The sequence below is a fragment of the Lampetra fluviatilis genome, chromosome 17 (genome assembly GCF_964198595.1).
Source record: "Lampetra fluviatilis chromosome 17, kcLamFluv1.1, whole genome shotgun sequence".
In the NCBI taxonomy this organism is placed as follows: domain Eukaryota; kingdom Metazoa; phylum Chordata; class Hyperoartia; order Petromyzontiformes; family Petromyzontidae; genus Lampetra; species Lampetra fluviatilis.
In genome coordinates this window covers 10,259,569-10,276,060 of record NC_136291.1, presented here as the reverse complement: position 1 = coordinate 10,276,060, position 16,492 = coordinate 10,259,569, and the positions used below count along the sequence as shown (strand labels likewise).

General features: G+C 47.9%; 1 protein-coding gene across 1 annotated transcript; it reads left to right on the top strand.

Annotated features, from left to right (window-relative positions):
- The first annotated feature begins 424 nt into the window (after window positions 1-424).
- PDP1 (pyruvate dehydrogenase phosphatase catalytic subunit 1) lies at window positions 425-12,999 on the top strand. The gene is made up of 4 exons (XM_078864167.1): window positions 425-582; window positions 2,647-3,755; window positions 6,010-6,162; window positions 9,027-12,999. The coding sequence occupies exons 2-4, from the start codon at window positions 2,694-2,696 to the stop codon at window positions 9,330-9,332; spliced, it is 1,521 nt and encodes a 506-aa protein (XP_078720293.1). The 5' UTR covers window positions 425-582; window positions 2,647-2,693; the 3' UTR covers window positions 9,333-12,999.
- The last annotated feature ends 3,493 nt before the right edge of the window (window positions 13,000-16,492 follow it).

Here is a 16,492-nt window from a genome sequence, read left to right as displayed (position 1 = left end):
CGCCGTGACGTCACCGCAACACGCGGGCAACTTGTTGGCAACACGCGCCGTGACGTCACCGCAACGCGGGAGGCGACATGTTCGCAACACGCGCCGTGACGTCACCGCAACACGCGAGGAACTTTAATATGTTTTCTTGTTCATGTTTTTGTTTTTTTTGTTTGTTGCGGTTGCACCCGATTCAAAAGCCGAATGGCTCACAGGGCTACACCTAATAAATAAAACTGAAATGAAACTGATTGGCAAACACGCGCCGTGACGTCACCGCGACACGCGAAGCAGACAACTTTCGTTTTCACACACGAACATGTGCCCCTGACGTCACCGCGGCGTGCGCGATGACGTCACCGCGGCGTGCGCGATGACGTCACCGCGGCGTGCGCGATGACGTCACGAGCCGCCCTTTTATTTAAGGGCCGCCCGTCGGCGCGCGCCCCACAACGCGGGAATAAGGCGGCGGCGGTGGCGGTCGTAGCGAGGGCTCTTGGGTCGCGTAACCTCTCGCGAGTGACAACTTTGCCGTGGATAGCGTCTCATCTTCCCTGCTGCCCGTGTACGCCAGTCCGCGTGGACTATTCGTGGGTGAGTGGGTGCATCTGTGAACGCGTTGTGTTATGCAATGTTTGACTGCGATTTGCATTCGGAGTGTATATTGCAGTGTCACCTTTGCTGTTGGAAATTGCTCTTGAAATTGCATCGTTGTATATCTACACTACATTGTGCTTAATATCGCATTTTAAAGTCGCGGCCATTGTTAGCAATATGCGTTGCATAGGCCAAGCTCTGAAATACAAAAGTTGCGTCTCCTCTACCTCAATGATGTTTTTTATTGAGTCTTCAATGGTGACTCCTCGCTAGTGGTCGACGTTCCACCACCCCCCCCCCTGGCAAGGAGCCGTGGTCATCCTCGCTTGACCCCGGGTTATATTTGTGGCTCAACAATCATTCTGGGCATGCATGTCAAGCGGCACCACGCTCCTATACCGAGTTGACTTCACGTGGCCACATGTAGGGCAGCAGAGGGCAGCGCAGCCACATTCATTGTTGTGCTGTTCTTCTATGCTCCCCTGCATCTGTGCTGCCCTCCGTCACCAACCCGTAGTATGGTCAGATAACCCCCCCCCCCCCCATGGCCCTCATTGATCCAGCAGTGGATTGACAAAAGGGTTGGCCTTGTGCATATTGTAATGTAAACAAAAATTACTTTTTTACAGCTTTACTGGACTCCCAAGGTCAATAGATGTGTAAGATGCCACTTGTGCAACGCAACGGGGTAGACATCGGCTAATAACTCCGCTGTGTGTTGAACTTCTTTCGCACCGTACGTAGCCAACCGTGCCAATCGGAGGTGCGAAATTGATATCACAATTTCATGTTGGTGTCTACAACAGGAGGCCGCATGTCCACGCACTCTCGAGGGACATTACACCGAGTTGGGTTTCAGTGGCCCAGGAACGTGTTTGGTTGGATGCGTGACCACTACGGCCTATTATAAGGTGTTGTAGGGTGCTGCGGGATTTTTTTTAGAACGGAGGGTCAAATGTAGAAAAATACATGGGTCGCACTGCACTATGTTGCAACGTCTATCGCTCCCTCCCGCACTGACCAGACTGGTGAAGTATGGTTAACTAAGCCCCCCCCCACCGCTATACGCACGGTGTGGGGAGGCCCTCATCCAGCAGTGGATTGACAAAAGGGCGGCCTTCTGGTCAGCTGTTTTGTGCGAAAAGTGCGATTTCAGTGTGGATTTTAAAGGAAATTAAAAACAGCATTTCAATTGCCCACAAAGGCTGGCATTCACTTGCACGGGAACATTGCAAAATGTGCCCTTTGTAATATAGAATTCCTCCCCTCAAGATATATCAGTGCAATTCTTAGATTTACATTATTACTGTCATTATTTATGGCCATTTCGTAAAAAAATATTTGGCAACGATACAGGGTCACTTGGGTTTGCCCTGGCAAGAAAGAAACCCTGAAATATGCTACCTTGTCACGCTTTATCTCTTAGCCCCCTCACCCTGTCTCACCCACTCTGATAACGCACTGGCTCTTGGACCCGACCAGATCTGGATGAAGCCTAGACATTCAAGCTCGGTCCAGAGGCTCCTCTGCTAATGTAACAAAAAAAAACCCTCTAGCTTCTTCATCGAGGAAGATATTACTGCAGTCAGTTGCTGTGTAGCCGGTAACAGTGTAAAGTGTATTTTGATATATCTGGCCATGTGGAATTGTAATTGCCAGTTGGGATTTAGCTTGATCATCATCGTTGTCATCATCATCACTCCTGAGGCCGTATAATGACAGCCACTTTGTTTGAAGCCATCTGTGGGTGTCCTATGTAGACACTACTGGCTTGTGCCATGTGAATGTGGAATGTCCTTTGTGAGATGAGGGTTGCCAATGGATACGAGCACCACTCCACAGTGATTTGGTTATGGAGAGTAGTTTGACATAAATACATTTGCATATTCTGTGTGTTGTGTGTTCACGACTGGAACATTCATTGCTTGTTGCAACCAACTAATTTACCTTTGCTTAGGCATTGCAATACGATGAGTTGTGCCCCTGTTCAAGTGAACGCGCAGCACTCCTCTCTCTGACCATGGTGATGCGCACACACGTTAGATTTCTCTCTTTACCCAGGTGATCTCTACCAACGCAAGCCATCCACCGCTGCCCCGGCGCCAGCCATGAGGCTGCTTCTCCGCACCACCACCTCTCTCCTTGCGGCTCCCGTCACCGGGTCTCCCGGCGGAGCTCGGCTGCACCGCGGCAGGAGCACGCGTGCCGCCCATCGCCTGAGCCGCGAGCACGTGGACAGCATCCTGCGAGCGAGCGAGTACAGCTACACGGTGCCCGAGTTCGACGGCAAGAACGTGAGCGTCGTCATGGGCTTCGAGAGCAACCAGCTGCCGTCCAACTCGCCCATCGAGGACCGGCGTGCGGCCGCCACGTGCCTGCAGTCGGGCGGAATGCTGCTGGGCGTGTTTGACGGGCACGCGGGGCCCGCGTGCGCGCAGGCCCTAAGCGAGCGCCTCTTCTACTACGCGGCGATGGCGCTGCTGCCGACGGCGACACTGCGGCACATCGAAGACGCGGTGGAAGCGAGGCGCTCGGTGCCGCCCGTGCTGCTGTGGCACAAGCACCCGTACGACTACGTGAACCGCGAGAGCGCGGCGCTGTACTTCCAGAGCCTGCGCACCTACTGGCAGGAGCTGATAGACCTGGACGACGGCACGCAGCCCGACGTGGCCGACGCGCTGGCGGGGGCGTTCGCGCGGCTCGACTCGGACCTGTCGCTGGAGGCCCAGGCGGGCACGCCCAGCCGCTGCCTGACCGCGCTGGCGCTGCGCTCGGCGTTCTCGGGCGCGACGGCGTGCGTGGCGCTCGTGCGCGACGGCGAGCTGCACGTGGCCAACGTGGGCGACAGCCGCGCCGTGCTGGGCCGCCGCGCCGCAGCCGGCTGGGAGGCGGTGCCGCTGTCGCGCGACCACTGTGCGGAGAACCCTGCGGAGGTGGCGCGCCTGCACGCCGAGCACCCGGAGAGCGAGCGGCGCACGGTGCTGCGGCACGGCCGGCTGCTTGGCGCCCTCGCGCCACTTCGAGCTTTCGGCGACGTCAAGTTCAAGTGGAGCCAGGAGCTGCAGCGCCGCGTGCTGGAGTCAGGCGCCGACCTCGTCGAAGGCATCGGGCACCGCGACTTCTTCCCGCAGGACTACCACTCCCCGCCGTACCTCAACGCCCGGCCCGAGGTGGGAGACGTCGGGACTGCGGACGGCATCGGCACTGTAGCTGCCAGCCGTGGCCACCGCCTACACTAATACCAACACGGTCACCACTACCACCAAAGATTAAAGATCATCCCCTGTATAGCCTTAATGGACTGTTGGGGCAAGTGCTGTTCGCGAGTAGCACCTATGAAGGCCAGAATGGTACATGAGGGGGTTGTGGCCAACACAATGCCTGACCGTCCTTTTTTTCCCGAGTAATGTTTACACTGCACTAAGTATTCCTTAGAGTCTGAGTCGACCTAGGGGAGGCCTGAGACTGGTTCAAATATTCACCACCGGCAGTGCCGAGAGAGAGAGTCTGGGATTGTTGGGGGCCAGCTGGATGTGTTAGCAGGAAGCAGCTTATCGGTGTTTATTTTGTTCATGAAATAAGTGGCAGAAATATTGGTTAAGTATGAGTTTTTATTTAATTTTGGTCAACTATGACAATGAGTGGACTACTAAATCATCATGGCCAACTAAAATGAGAACATTATCGGAGATGCAGGCTGAAGATAATTTCGTAACATTATTAAGGACGGCAGTGTGCTGAGTAAGTTAATTCATAATAATTTAATATATATTTATTGAGATCACTGATTGGCTAACCTGATATTGGGGGCTTGGGAAATTGCATGACCCTCACACCAACATTGAATAACTAAGAGTAGAATAAACCTTTCTCTGCTTGAGTTTATTAGACTAAGAATGACGGCATAAATCCACAGATAAAGACTCGACAAACATTCCACAGGTTTTCATTTGTCTAGATTAAGACGAGTAAAACAATTGCTGACTATCTTCTTGGTTCTTTCGGTAAAGTCACGTAGAAGGGAAATAATAAAATAAAAATAAAACACAATAATTCTCACGACGTTTAATTTTTATTTTATTATTTCCCTTCTACGTGACTTTACCGAAAGAACCAAGAAGATGAATCCCTGCAGTCACGAAAGCTTTAAATCGAAATTTAATTGCTGACTAAATTAACACTACATCTAACAGATAAATCTGGCCATCTCGCAGCCCAGGACTAGAGCAACAGGTATACACCTAAGCAGTACCTAACTAGGTTCAAAGCCTGCTTTTCTTGAGCTCATCCGATTCCTCCAGGAGAAATAAAGAGTTTGATTCTGCTTCTGGCAAGATTGGATGTATTCAGGGTGATCTTTTCGAGGCAAGCTCAAGGCCATATTGCGATACAGGGCGCACATGCAGGTTTAAGTCACATACACAATTATAATGCTGTTTTTAACAAAGGCAATACAAGCAATAAAAAACTCTCATTTACCTTGGGTAATGAGGGTCAGCAATGAGCCATACAAAACACAAACCTGGGTGATGCAAAACATGTAAATTAAGCAGTAAAAACATAATTATTGTTTGTGTGTGTGTAGGGGGGTAGGGGGGCTAACGCATCGGATGATGAGATCATTGTTGTAAGCAGCAATTCGGTAAACGGTAAATCATTACACACTGAGCGGAACTATTAACACGCTTAAAAACTGCACGTGCTGTCAACAATTATTACACAAAAGGTGTAAAAAATATTATTCATCTCAGAAAGATGATGGTGATGGACTGAATCAACCCTTACCAGGAATTGAATTCACATGCAGTGGTGCAGTAGTTCTTTTACTGCACAACAATTAAGGCGACCTAATGTCAATTCTAATCCTTTGCCTTACTTACACAAGTGGGAAATTATATCTGAACTTGTCCTGGATATCCCATTGATGTATGAACATGAGCACTGGGGAACAATGCTACCCGGGCGTGGCGTGCGCCATACCACCCCACCGTGCATTGTGCGGCCTTAACAGCTGCTCGCTAACAACACTTGCCCTAACAGTCTATACGGTTGTTTCTGAAAAGTTTTCACGTGTTTGTACGTGTCGACATGTGTGTGTGCATGTGTTTGCGTGTCTTTTTGTGTATGTGTATGGGGAGCGGTGACGTAGTTGCAAACACACGGTACTATGAGCATGGTGATCGAAGTTCGATTCCTGGCCACGGCAAATGCAAAGTAGAGGTATATACATTTGTCCTCAGCCTACCCTATCCTTCAATGAGTACCTGGTGCAGTGTGTAAGTAAACATCAGCACTGGGGGGATGATGACGGTGTGGCATCGTGCTGGCCACAGAATCTGCTTGCACACCACGCCGGCTCGCTAACGGCACTTGTGCAGTCTATAACAGCCGTACGGGGGACTGCGATGTGTGTGTTTGGTATAGGTGTTAAGGCATCGGCTGGGCGCAGGCGACCGCTTCCTGGTGCTGGCGACGGACGGGCTGTGGGAGATGCTGGACATTGATGACGTCGTGCGGACCGTCGGGGACTACCTGGAGGCTACAGAGGGCGGCGCCGTGGCGCAGAGGCACCAGCAGGTGGGTGCAGGCCACCTCTCCGTTGACAGGGGGGGGGGGTGGGCGCAGGGGGGGAGGCCGCCAGGGCCGACGGTCGTCGCTGGACCAACGCGCACGCACGCAAACAATTGCTCGGATCAAGCGCCGGTCTTGACCGAGGTTGCCGTGCTGATTGTCCCGTATTCATTCGGTTTTGCCACGGTACCATTTTTTTTATATTTTCTCGGGATAAATTCATATTTAAAACATTTGCTACAGTAATCGCGATATGATATTTTCTACGCATGTTTGGGTAGTCGACCTTGTATCACACGGTATAGTATCGCTTCATAGCAGCACTTATCTATAATATGCTGGTACCAGCACGTCCTTGGGATGTTTTTTTTTCCCAACCTAGAATTGTTTATAAAAGATGGCAGCACAAATAACTTGAAGCCTCTCGGCTTCATCCTCCACTGCCCAGTCAATATTTACATAAAGCGTAATTCTACCATGATTAACATGGTACGGTGCAAGTTTTCAGTTGCTTTTTTTTAACTAGGTCATAATTTATGCATAGGTCAACATGAATACCTTCTGTCCGGTTCTTGCTGGTATAATGAGCCCTTGCTTGACTGTACAGCGAAAAACTACTCAAATAAGTGCTGTAACTGACGGACATACGATATTCTTTTACTGGTAGGAATCTCCTGGTTACATCAGCCCACGGGGGATTATTGTGTCTGTTGTGCAGGGAGGGGCTGGGTGGGGAGGGTGGAGCTGGGTGGGGGGTGGGGTTGGGTGGGGAGGGGATGGTCACCCCGTGGTGCTCTTATAAAACTCAATGTTTAACCTACTCACGCCGGTTTCGCAATTGGCCATATTTGCGGAATACACCGCGCCGCCGTTGACCCTGGCCATTGACCGAGCAACCCAACGTTCCTACCAGCTCCCTCCGCAGGAATGTGTTAAATAAGAGAATGATCAAAGTGAAGAGCATATCGAGGCAATACAAACAGATGATACTTCACCTTCCTGCTGTACATATGTATGTTGAACTCCGCACTGTACGTAGCTAATCGTGCTAATCGGAGGTGCGGGGGAAGGACAACGAACGAAACACAAAAAGCGGTTCTTAAGAAATGAGTTTTCAATCGAGATCCCACAACTCTTGCACGTTTGACATCTACAATAATGGCAATTGTTCAGGCAGGAAAATCTTTGTGATGCTCCGTGGTCACGAGAAAACGGATCCGTGCCAGTCCAGCCCCGTTCTCTGATCTTCATCGACCGATCCGTTTTCGCGCTCCTAATCCTCACAACGGGTTAAATCGCAGGCACTTTTTGTAAATTGCTCAACCGGCTGAGTGGGATGTCCGCACGATGAGAACTCCTTACGCTTCAGCGAGTCGCACAATGAGAAGAACTCGTTGTACATGCGTCAATGTGCATATTCACCCAATTGCCGAATATAAACCTGGAGAATCCCAGTTGGCCAAAGTGTGAAGCTTAGTTTCCTCTCAGCGATGGTGTAAATAAAAACGATTGTTTTTGTTAGAATTTTACGTGCTAGTTCACTGTTCGGCAACACCCACGGTATGTCCCGCACAGCTCATTTCTCGCCGTGACGTTTCATCTCCGTGGGCTAAGGCCCTCCTCCCCCTTTCCCTGCGGTTGTGTGGCGGCAGTGCTTCTCACAATCCCCGTCACTGTGGCACACTTTGGGATCTCGCTTGATCTTCACCACAGAACCAAAAAAAATTGGTGGGCCCTTTAGCGTTCTGGCTGTGGACCCCAGGTTTAGATCACTGACCCACTGTTTAGGCTGAGAAACCTTTTCTCAGAATTGGAGGCTACTACAATTGTAAACTTCTAAACACACACACTAAAATACAATGTGCCGTGACTCGCACACACGTCGCTCGTAGCAACCGTTTGCCCAACTGTTCGTGCGCGATCAAGGTAGTTGAGAGGGCCGGGGTTGGGGGCCGACTGCTGGGCGCCACGGTGGCGAGATGTTAACTACCTCGACTGCTATACAGGAGGTCGTGGCTTCGATGCTGACCCTGATGCCTATTAATTTGGAGTTTGCATGTCTCTCTTCCTGTGGTCGAGTGGATTTTTCTCCAGGTCCTCTGGGTTTTCCCTTTAAACGCATTTAGAAACATGCGTTTAGAGTATTTGGATGTTATAAATGTTCACGTGATGAGGCACTTTGTTGAACTATCATTTGTGCAAGGTCACTTCTGAAAGAGCTAATAGCTCAGTGGGCCTTACCTGGTAAAATAAAAATAGTTGAGCTTTTAGTTCTAGCTTGACTGTCACGACCAATGGAGAACGGAGGTCGGGGCTGGATCGGCCACTGAACGGCACGGGAGAGTTCGTCTGTTCTAGCTTGCGGACAGTGAAGTTATTTTCTTTCCTATAATTCCAAAAATACTGCGGCACACCTGGAACTTCGCACCCGACAAAGCACTGGTGGAGGGAGGTGACCGTAATTTTTGTAGACGTTTTTAACAAGGTCTGACACATGTTCGGGTCGCTTGCGCTACTCAAAGCTCCCGTCTGTTGTTTGATCTTTTCTGCCGTCATTTAAAAAAAAAAACATAGCTCTGAAGTTGACCTATGCAAGAGATCTGGTTGACGGGTATAGGTGGATATGTGAACATCTCATAGCTAATGACAGTTACACCGTCATGCACGTATAAAATAAAGCACAAACTGCTTTAAATACGGGGGAATTCTTCACTGTGCTTTATACACAAGTGATTACCATCTTTAAAAAAATAAGTTACTTACACAAATACTGCACTGAGTGTGGGCGGGTTAATTGGTCAGGGCGGATATGCCCTAACTAGGAGACGTCCGCCTATCGTTTTCTCCGTCTGCTTGAACGACGACGGTAGGAGCGGCGCGAGGGCGGCTCCGTTGTGCGTCTGGGCGAGATGCACGGCCGCCTGCTGCTGCAGCAGCGTCAGCGGCAACGAGCAACGCCGGGTGGAGGGACGATGACGTCGCCGAGCGCCGACCGCAACGCGGCGACGGCGCTGGTGCGGCGTGCAGTGGGGCGCGACGAGTCTGGCCGCGTGTGCGAGGAGCGCGTCGCCGAAATGCTGGGCCTGCCCGAGGAGCTGGCGCGCATGTACCGCGACGACATCACCGTCACCGTGGTCGTCTTCAACCCCAGCGTTTTGGACGCCGAGCACCGGTGATGGCAGCCGCGACGAAGCGGAGAAGCGATGACGGTGGTGGTGGCGGCGGCGGCAGCGATGGGAAGGAAGGCGATGACCGTGATTTCGGGCTTGTGATGGCAGCGATGACGAAGGGGTTGCTCAGAGCAGTTGGCAGTGGTGGTGATGAATGTTGTAATGACGAGGTGAGGAGATGATGAAGGGGTGGTTGATGGTTTTGGCAATAGAGTAGTGATGAAGTTAAAATGGTGATGGAGTGGAAGTGATGGATTGCAGGCGGTGAAGTCGAGGTGATGAAACCAATTGCGAGTCGGTGCGAGTTACTCGGTGGCATACCCCGCTCTTCGAAAATATTCATATTTGGATGTCAATCGATCAACAAAGCGTGTTAATTCGCAAGCCCAAGGCTCGTGTTGCAGCGCAATCAACAAGTTACTTGAACTGATGAATGCAAGTTGAATCTGAAAGCTTTACCAAAACTCTGCATGCATCCGCGTGTATGTGTGTGCATGTGCATACTGTCTAGCAATGTTTTCCAACCAGAAAAAGCAACTGCCCGTTACGCATCCAACATAAAACATTACACCGTGCCAGATGTGGCGTGACGCATGGAGCAAAGCATCGAGCGGCAAAACACGAAACTTGTCTTTGTGGGACGGCCAGTCGATTCGGGGCAATTGCATTTATAACTTCCAGCTGTGTCGCGACAACACATTCATAATAGCATTATCGTGGGTCTGAAAAGCAGCCAAACCTCTAAGCTGACGAGAAGTAATGCGCTGTATTGTTTTATTTTGTATTTCTCAATAAGGGGTAGGATTGTGTTTTAAGCCAAAGTTTGTCAACTCCAGCCCTTGTGATACCCCCTCCTGTGGGCCAGCTCTATGTCGCGGTGGCTAGGAGATGTTAACTACCTTGCCTGGTATACAGGAGGTCGTGGGTCCGATCCTGACCCTGACGCCTGCTGTTATATTTAGAGTTTGCGTGCCTCTCCCCGTGGTCGCGTGGATTTTTCTCAGAGTCCTCCGGTTTTCCCCCTCCACATTTAGAAACAACTTGCGTTTAAGAGTTTTTGGCTGCTATAAATTTGCACGCGATAAGCCGCTTCGTTGAGCTGTCATTTGTCACAAGGTCGCTTCTGAAAAAGATGTATGGCTCCGTGGGCCTTATCTTGTATCATACAAAGTTTCGTTTTATAAAAAATCTCATGTCCATATGCAAATTAAGCTACAGCAAACTTTTTGCACCGGATTGTTGGTAGTCGTGAAAACCTGTGCTGTGGGGGCAGCGAGGACTGGAGGAGTCGAGACACCGATTTAAAGGAAGATGCAACTCAACACGGAGCCCTTGTGGATATCTGTACTTGGGCAGTGGGAGGATGTCCGATACGAATTTGAAGCTTCGTTCATGAGAACGCAGGCTTCAGGCACTCTGTCACAGCGCTACAGTGATGGCAATGCAATGACTTTGGATGAGAACATGTTAATATGCTGGCCATGCATCCTGCTGTCGGCTTTAACTTTGGTTGAGATGTCGTCCACGCTTGCCGTGCCGGTGTGAGCCCAGACATATCCGCAGACCTCCGCAAGTCACGGCGGGAACAAGCCATCGATGTTAGCCGGCTACGCGTGACACCGCTCCCTCTGAATTCGACCGACTCCAGCCTAACCTCGATTTGCTCCACTCAGCGGATTGCACTCCCCTAATGCGAGTGATCACGAGCTCGCTCGAAAGTAGGAGTGATTTTTAACAACATCGCTAGTTTGCAATTATTCACTTAGCCATAAAGTGTGTTACTCGTGAAGGGTGAACTGTAGCATAGTTTTCACCACTGGGCCAACTTGCATAGAGTTTAAGGTTTGATTCCCACAGTAATTTGTTTGGAATTTCCAAAACAGCTATCAGGTGTAGAATGGAATGAGACCCACGTGGTATTGCTTCCAAAATGAGTCCAATAAACCAGTAAACGTTTTCCATAGTGTATTTTATGCCCGTTTTCCAGCATATGGCACTCTTTCGTAATCTTATCCATAGGACATGAGGTGCCTGCAAGAGGCAGTACAACATGTAGGTTGAGCGGACGGTGGAGAGATCTCGCCTCGGATGTGGGTTTTGTGTTTCCTCATCCAAGCAAAATACAGGAAGAAATTTGAAAAACATCCCAAGCAGGACCCGCTTGATAATCTTGACTTGTGCTTTCGTTGGGTACATTTTACTGTGGTTTTCCACTTGATGTGGGCTGGCTGGTGCTCATCCGTTTATTGCGCAGACTTGTCATGTAAATTTCACATTCTCAGGGCAGGGGTTGGCCTCCCAAAAAGGCTTCTCCTAAATCCATTGAGCACAGAATGATGGGCCCCATTGAGCCCCAACCAGGATTTGAATTCGTAAACTTACAATTGTGAGTCTAATGCTCTAACCACAGCGCTACCCAGCTGAATGAATTAAATGCTGTGTATTGCATGCATATCGGCCCAGAAACAAGTGGAGGGGAGCCTACAGGAGCTGAATGTGTCTTGGCTGAATGTGGTTGGAAAGTGCTTGGCCATAAGGAATGTGTGGGAGTGACCCCAACCCTTGCGTAAACGCCTTGCCCCAGGGCGCCATAGTGCTCAAAATATCAGCATACGCTTTTAGACTTGGAAAGGCGATTCAAGCACCATAGGCAGAGGAGACTGTCAACAGTTTGGCAACTGAACACGAACAACCAATTTATAGGTGCCAAATGACCTGCGTGTATTGTATACAAGGCTTTGTATTGGCATTGAAGCTTGAGAATTGTTCATGTATGTCCACACTGAAAGGGAGCCCAGTTACTTATATTAAATGAAGATGAATAGCTTGGGATGTTCCAGGAATACGAATGGAGAGCCCTTTCTGAATACAGTGTTGATGAAGGCTTCTCCACACTGTAAATCATGGAAGTCAGAGGTGGGAGGCAAACGAATGGTTCCAGATACCACTCGCCTCTGACGTTAGCCTTGGCCGACCATCAAACTCAGGTCTATGGGTGATTCATGCGGTGTGTTAACCATTGTGTCACTGCCCCGCTCTTGAAATCAAATGCATTTACCAAAGTGGAAGACCCACAGGGACTGTTACTCCCACTGCTAATCGGTTGAAAGGGTTGCCCACATTGGATAAGTGCAGCGAAGTACTGTCGGTTTACAAACTTGCTTGTCTTGAAAATCTATCCCAGTGGTGCTGCGGTCAAGCCACTCGACTTGCTTTCGGAAGACCGACCACGAGTTCAGTTGTCTTAATTCTCCCCACTCCAACACTGCATCGTTTACAATTCAAACGAAGAATAACCAGTCTGCTCAAATTAAATTGCTTTTAAAATATATTTTAAATCGAGGTCTTACTGCTGATTCATTAACGTCCATTTCACATGGATGACCTAATTAGTCGTGTTTGAGGTGACGCAATCACGTATTAGGTGGGCCATGAGGCTAGTCTCCTGCATCGGAACATTAACAGGCCAATCTTAATTTGGAGCTTTCGTGACTGCAGGAATTATTCTTTGGTTCTTTCGGTTAAGTCACGTCTAAAAATAAAATAATAAATTAAAATAATAGCGACGTTTCGATTGCAACACAAGCAATCATCATCAGGCATAAAAGAAATAGCAATAAAAATCTAACTAGAAAACTATAGACAGACATAAGCAGACAGACATCACAAGGACACACAGAGAGAGGACACATCGGCACAGAGAGAGGGGTCGTTTCTGTGACGGTCCCTTAAATATAGAGAGGGGGGGGCGGGGACGGAGAGAGGGAGGGGGCAGAGAAAATTAGCATATCAATGAGTGTACGGCAACGTGTTGCTGCTGCGCAAGTAAGATGACGACGTGGCACGGCACACAAGCTTGAAAATTGCCGTTTAAGCTTATCTTTTTTTCTCTCTCTGGCTATTTGTTCTCTCTGCCTGTGTCCTCTCTTTTGGAATGTTCACACTTAAATTCTAACTTAGCAATCTTTGAAATACGTAATCAACCAGGCTATGCGTTGTGTGTTGACCGACTCTCTGTGTTGTATTACATCACATTTCGATATTTTGCGAGGTTATTTAATTTTAGTGTGCCTTTCTCCTAATTTTCAAGCTTGTGTGCCGTGCCACGTCGTCATCTTACTTGCGCAGCAGCAACACGTTGCCGTACACTCATTGATATGCTAATTTTCTCTGCCCCCTCCCTCTCTCCGTCCCCGCCCCCCCTCTCTATATTTAAGGGACCGTCACAGAAACGACCCCTCTCTCTGTGCCGATGTGTCCTCTCTCTGTGTGTCCTTGTGATGTCTGTCTGCTTATGTCTGTCTATAGTTTTCTAGTTAGATTTTTATTGCTATTTCTTTTATGCCTGATGATGATTGCTTGTGTTGCAATCGAAACGTCGCTATTATTTTAATTTATTATTTTATTTTTAGACGTGACTTAACCGAAAGAACCAAAGAATTAACAGGCCAATGCACACATCTCCTTCATAAATGGAAAATATAAAGACAAGCCGCAAAGTGACTGACTATGCAACCCAAACTATGGACAACATCGTACACCGTTGTGGTGTGCACCCCTTCAATGGCAGAATAGCAAAACTACTCCAAAAGCCCTCTCGTGGCTAGCAGACCTCGACATTGGCATTTCATTCCTGAACATATTGCCATACGCAAGGAATACAATAGCGCTGAACAATTAGAGCTCATGGTCGATTACGACACTCAGACGGTCCATGTTTTGTGCTCTTCTCTTACTTGATAATCTACTTTTTTTTACAAAAAAATACTTATGGCATCAGTGGGTTATATCAGTCTACTTTGCAGAGGTGGGACAAAGTCATTGTTATGCAAGTCCAAGTCGAGTCGCAAGTCATCAAATTCATGACTCGAGTCTGACTCGAGTCCAAGTCACATGACTCGAGTCCACATCTCATAGGTGGGACAAAGTCATTGTTATGCAAGTCCAAGTCGAGTCGCAAGTCATCAAATTCATGACTCGAGTCTGACTCGAGTCCAAGTCACATGACTCGAGTCCACACCTCTGCTACTTTGTGACATGAACCTCCCAATCTGCATGTGGTGATTATTTATCATGGTCAAGCAGACAGAAAGCCATTTTATATATACTGTAAATATAACATTGTATAAGCAAATGCTGTAATTTTGAAATGTTGACGTTGGTTAAGCATTGCGAGATTATAGTTTGCTCACTTGCCATCCAGCTCGAGGCATGCTGCTGGGTCTAAGTTGAAATCTCACGAAATGTAACTCTTTTTGGTCACATGCTCCAGTATTTACGTAATGGACCCTGTGAAGCCAAACCTGCCCACAAGCCAAATCTTAGTACAAGGAAAACATTGAGACTTAATCAGTATCACAAAAATATATTTTTCAAGTGTATTTAAATAACCCTCACCTTTTAAGCACAAAATATTGAACCCTTTTATTTGCCTGTATGCTTGACACGTTATGCTCTATTTTAACCGTTGTATTTAGTTACATTAGCATCGCTGTGTTATAAGTGTAATATAAGTTCTGTAAATATTTACTATGTTGCCGATAGACGGACAAGTGCTGAAATTTGAGTGTTACATTTAAGGGTTGATCAAGATTGCGTTGACAACAATCGATTATATCTTGTGGTTTAAGAAAGCTCCATTTCCTAGTTCAAAACATCCCCCAAAAATGTCCATGTCCTGCACATATGCACATAGGCTGCAATGGTTAAGTAGTGATTTGATTTTATGGGGTGGTTTGGATTTGGGAAATTTCTATTGAATGCCCTCCAGGTTGGGAGTGAAATGCTGCCTGTTGTCCGGTTTAACGGCACTGTACGCACGTACTTTAATTTGAGATCTGAATCTTGGTCGTTTTGTAAGCCTCAAATGTTTAAACAATAAACCATGCAGTCATGATATTTTGTAACACCCCCCTTTGTCACGAGTTATGAAATATAATTGAGTAATGTGTACAGGTGGCAGTGGCTGAAGGTGAAAAACATGTTTTCCTGCCACCAACTGACCAGTTATGTTTTAAATAAACTGATTCCTGCCATGTGGAATGCAATCGTGGTTCAGGGCTACCTATGGATATGGGCACCACTCTGTGCTTATTTGAGCAGGAAGACCTTTGAATCCAATGGAGCAAGTGCCACCAAGATGCCAGGTTTGGATCCATGGTTTGGTCGCCGGTCATGATCTGTCCACTTCTATGTGAAAGCCTCCATGTTTACAGATACCTCTTTTGCCAGTAGCAAGATATAGTAATAGGTTTTTACCCTTTTATCTGGCACAATCTGACACCTTTTATACAAGGGATCATACTTGCAATAACCACAACACTAGTCAAAATGCAAACAAAGACAACTGATGATATGCACTACTTGAAATTGATTGGTCCACACCCGAGATGGCTTTTCTTCAAGCCTAGTCTCAACTGGTTTTGGACCAGATGTCATGCTCCTGTGATTTCACAATATATTGCTCCTGCGCATTAGCTGATCTTAAGATTACATCTCTGCAATGGCCAGCCTTTTTTATTTTAGCCATTCCATCACCAGTCTTGTCCAGCTATCTTTGTCCTAAGCTCGGAATTTTGTTAAAGACTACCTCGTGTCTAATGTCTTTGTCTCATCATTCGCCTCCATGGTTCTTTGTATGCATCTACCATTGTTCTATTTCCACCACTCACCATGTTTCTGATCCATTGCCATAGCAAGTAATATGCACCAATTAAACACTTTCAAGTGCACTTGTATGTTGCTTGAGCAAGTTTAGTTTTTCAAGTGATCCAACAGGCTCTCATTAGCCTCATCAATTTGATCCACTTCAAGTTACTCAAGGTATATATTTTTTCCTCTTTACATCCTGGTTCCTCCAGGTGACATCCTTTCAAATAGTTTATTTTTCACAAGTAATTGGAGTATCTCGAGACACTCAACCAAGCAGATGAGTGTTTCTGTGCCGTCACCTAATCCTATATAGGTCTGGAGTGTCACGTATGATAAACTCTACATGGTCTCCCAACCCTGCATACAATCCGCCCTATGGTTGAACATTTGCAGAGCATATGTGCTAGATATCATGTTCAAATGCCAGTCATAGCTCACTTTTGAGCTGAGCCTAAATTAAACTCTCCAACCTTTGTGTCGGTAACCCTATTGATCGACCTTCCCAATGCGCAAAC

What these genes read in the sequence shown, in the direction of transcription:
- PDP1 (XM_078864167.1), top strand. Translation starts at nt 2,694, where the DNA reads ATGAGGCTGCTTCTCCGCACCACCACCTCTCTCCTTGCGGCTCCCGTC. An exon ending in ACCTCAACGCCCGGCCCGAG is followed by an intron (nt 3,756 to 6,009) that starts GTGGGAGACGTC and finishes TGTTTGGTATAG; the next exon opens with GTGTTAAGGCATCGGCTGGG. An exon ending in TGGCGCAGAGGCACCAGCAG is followed by an intron (nt 6,163 to 9,026) that starts GTGGGTGCAGGC and finishes CGACGACGGTAG; the next exon opens with GAGCGGCGCGAGGGCGGCTC.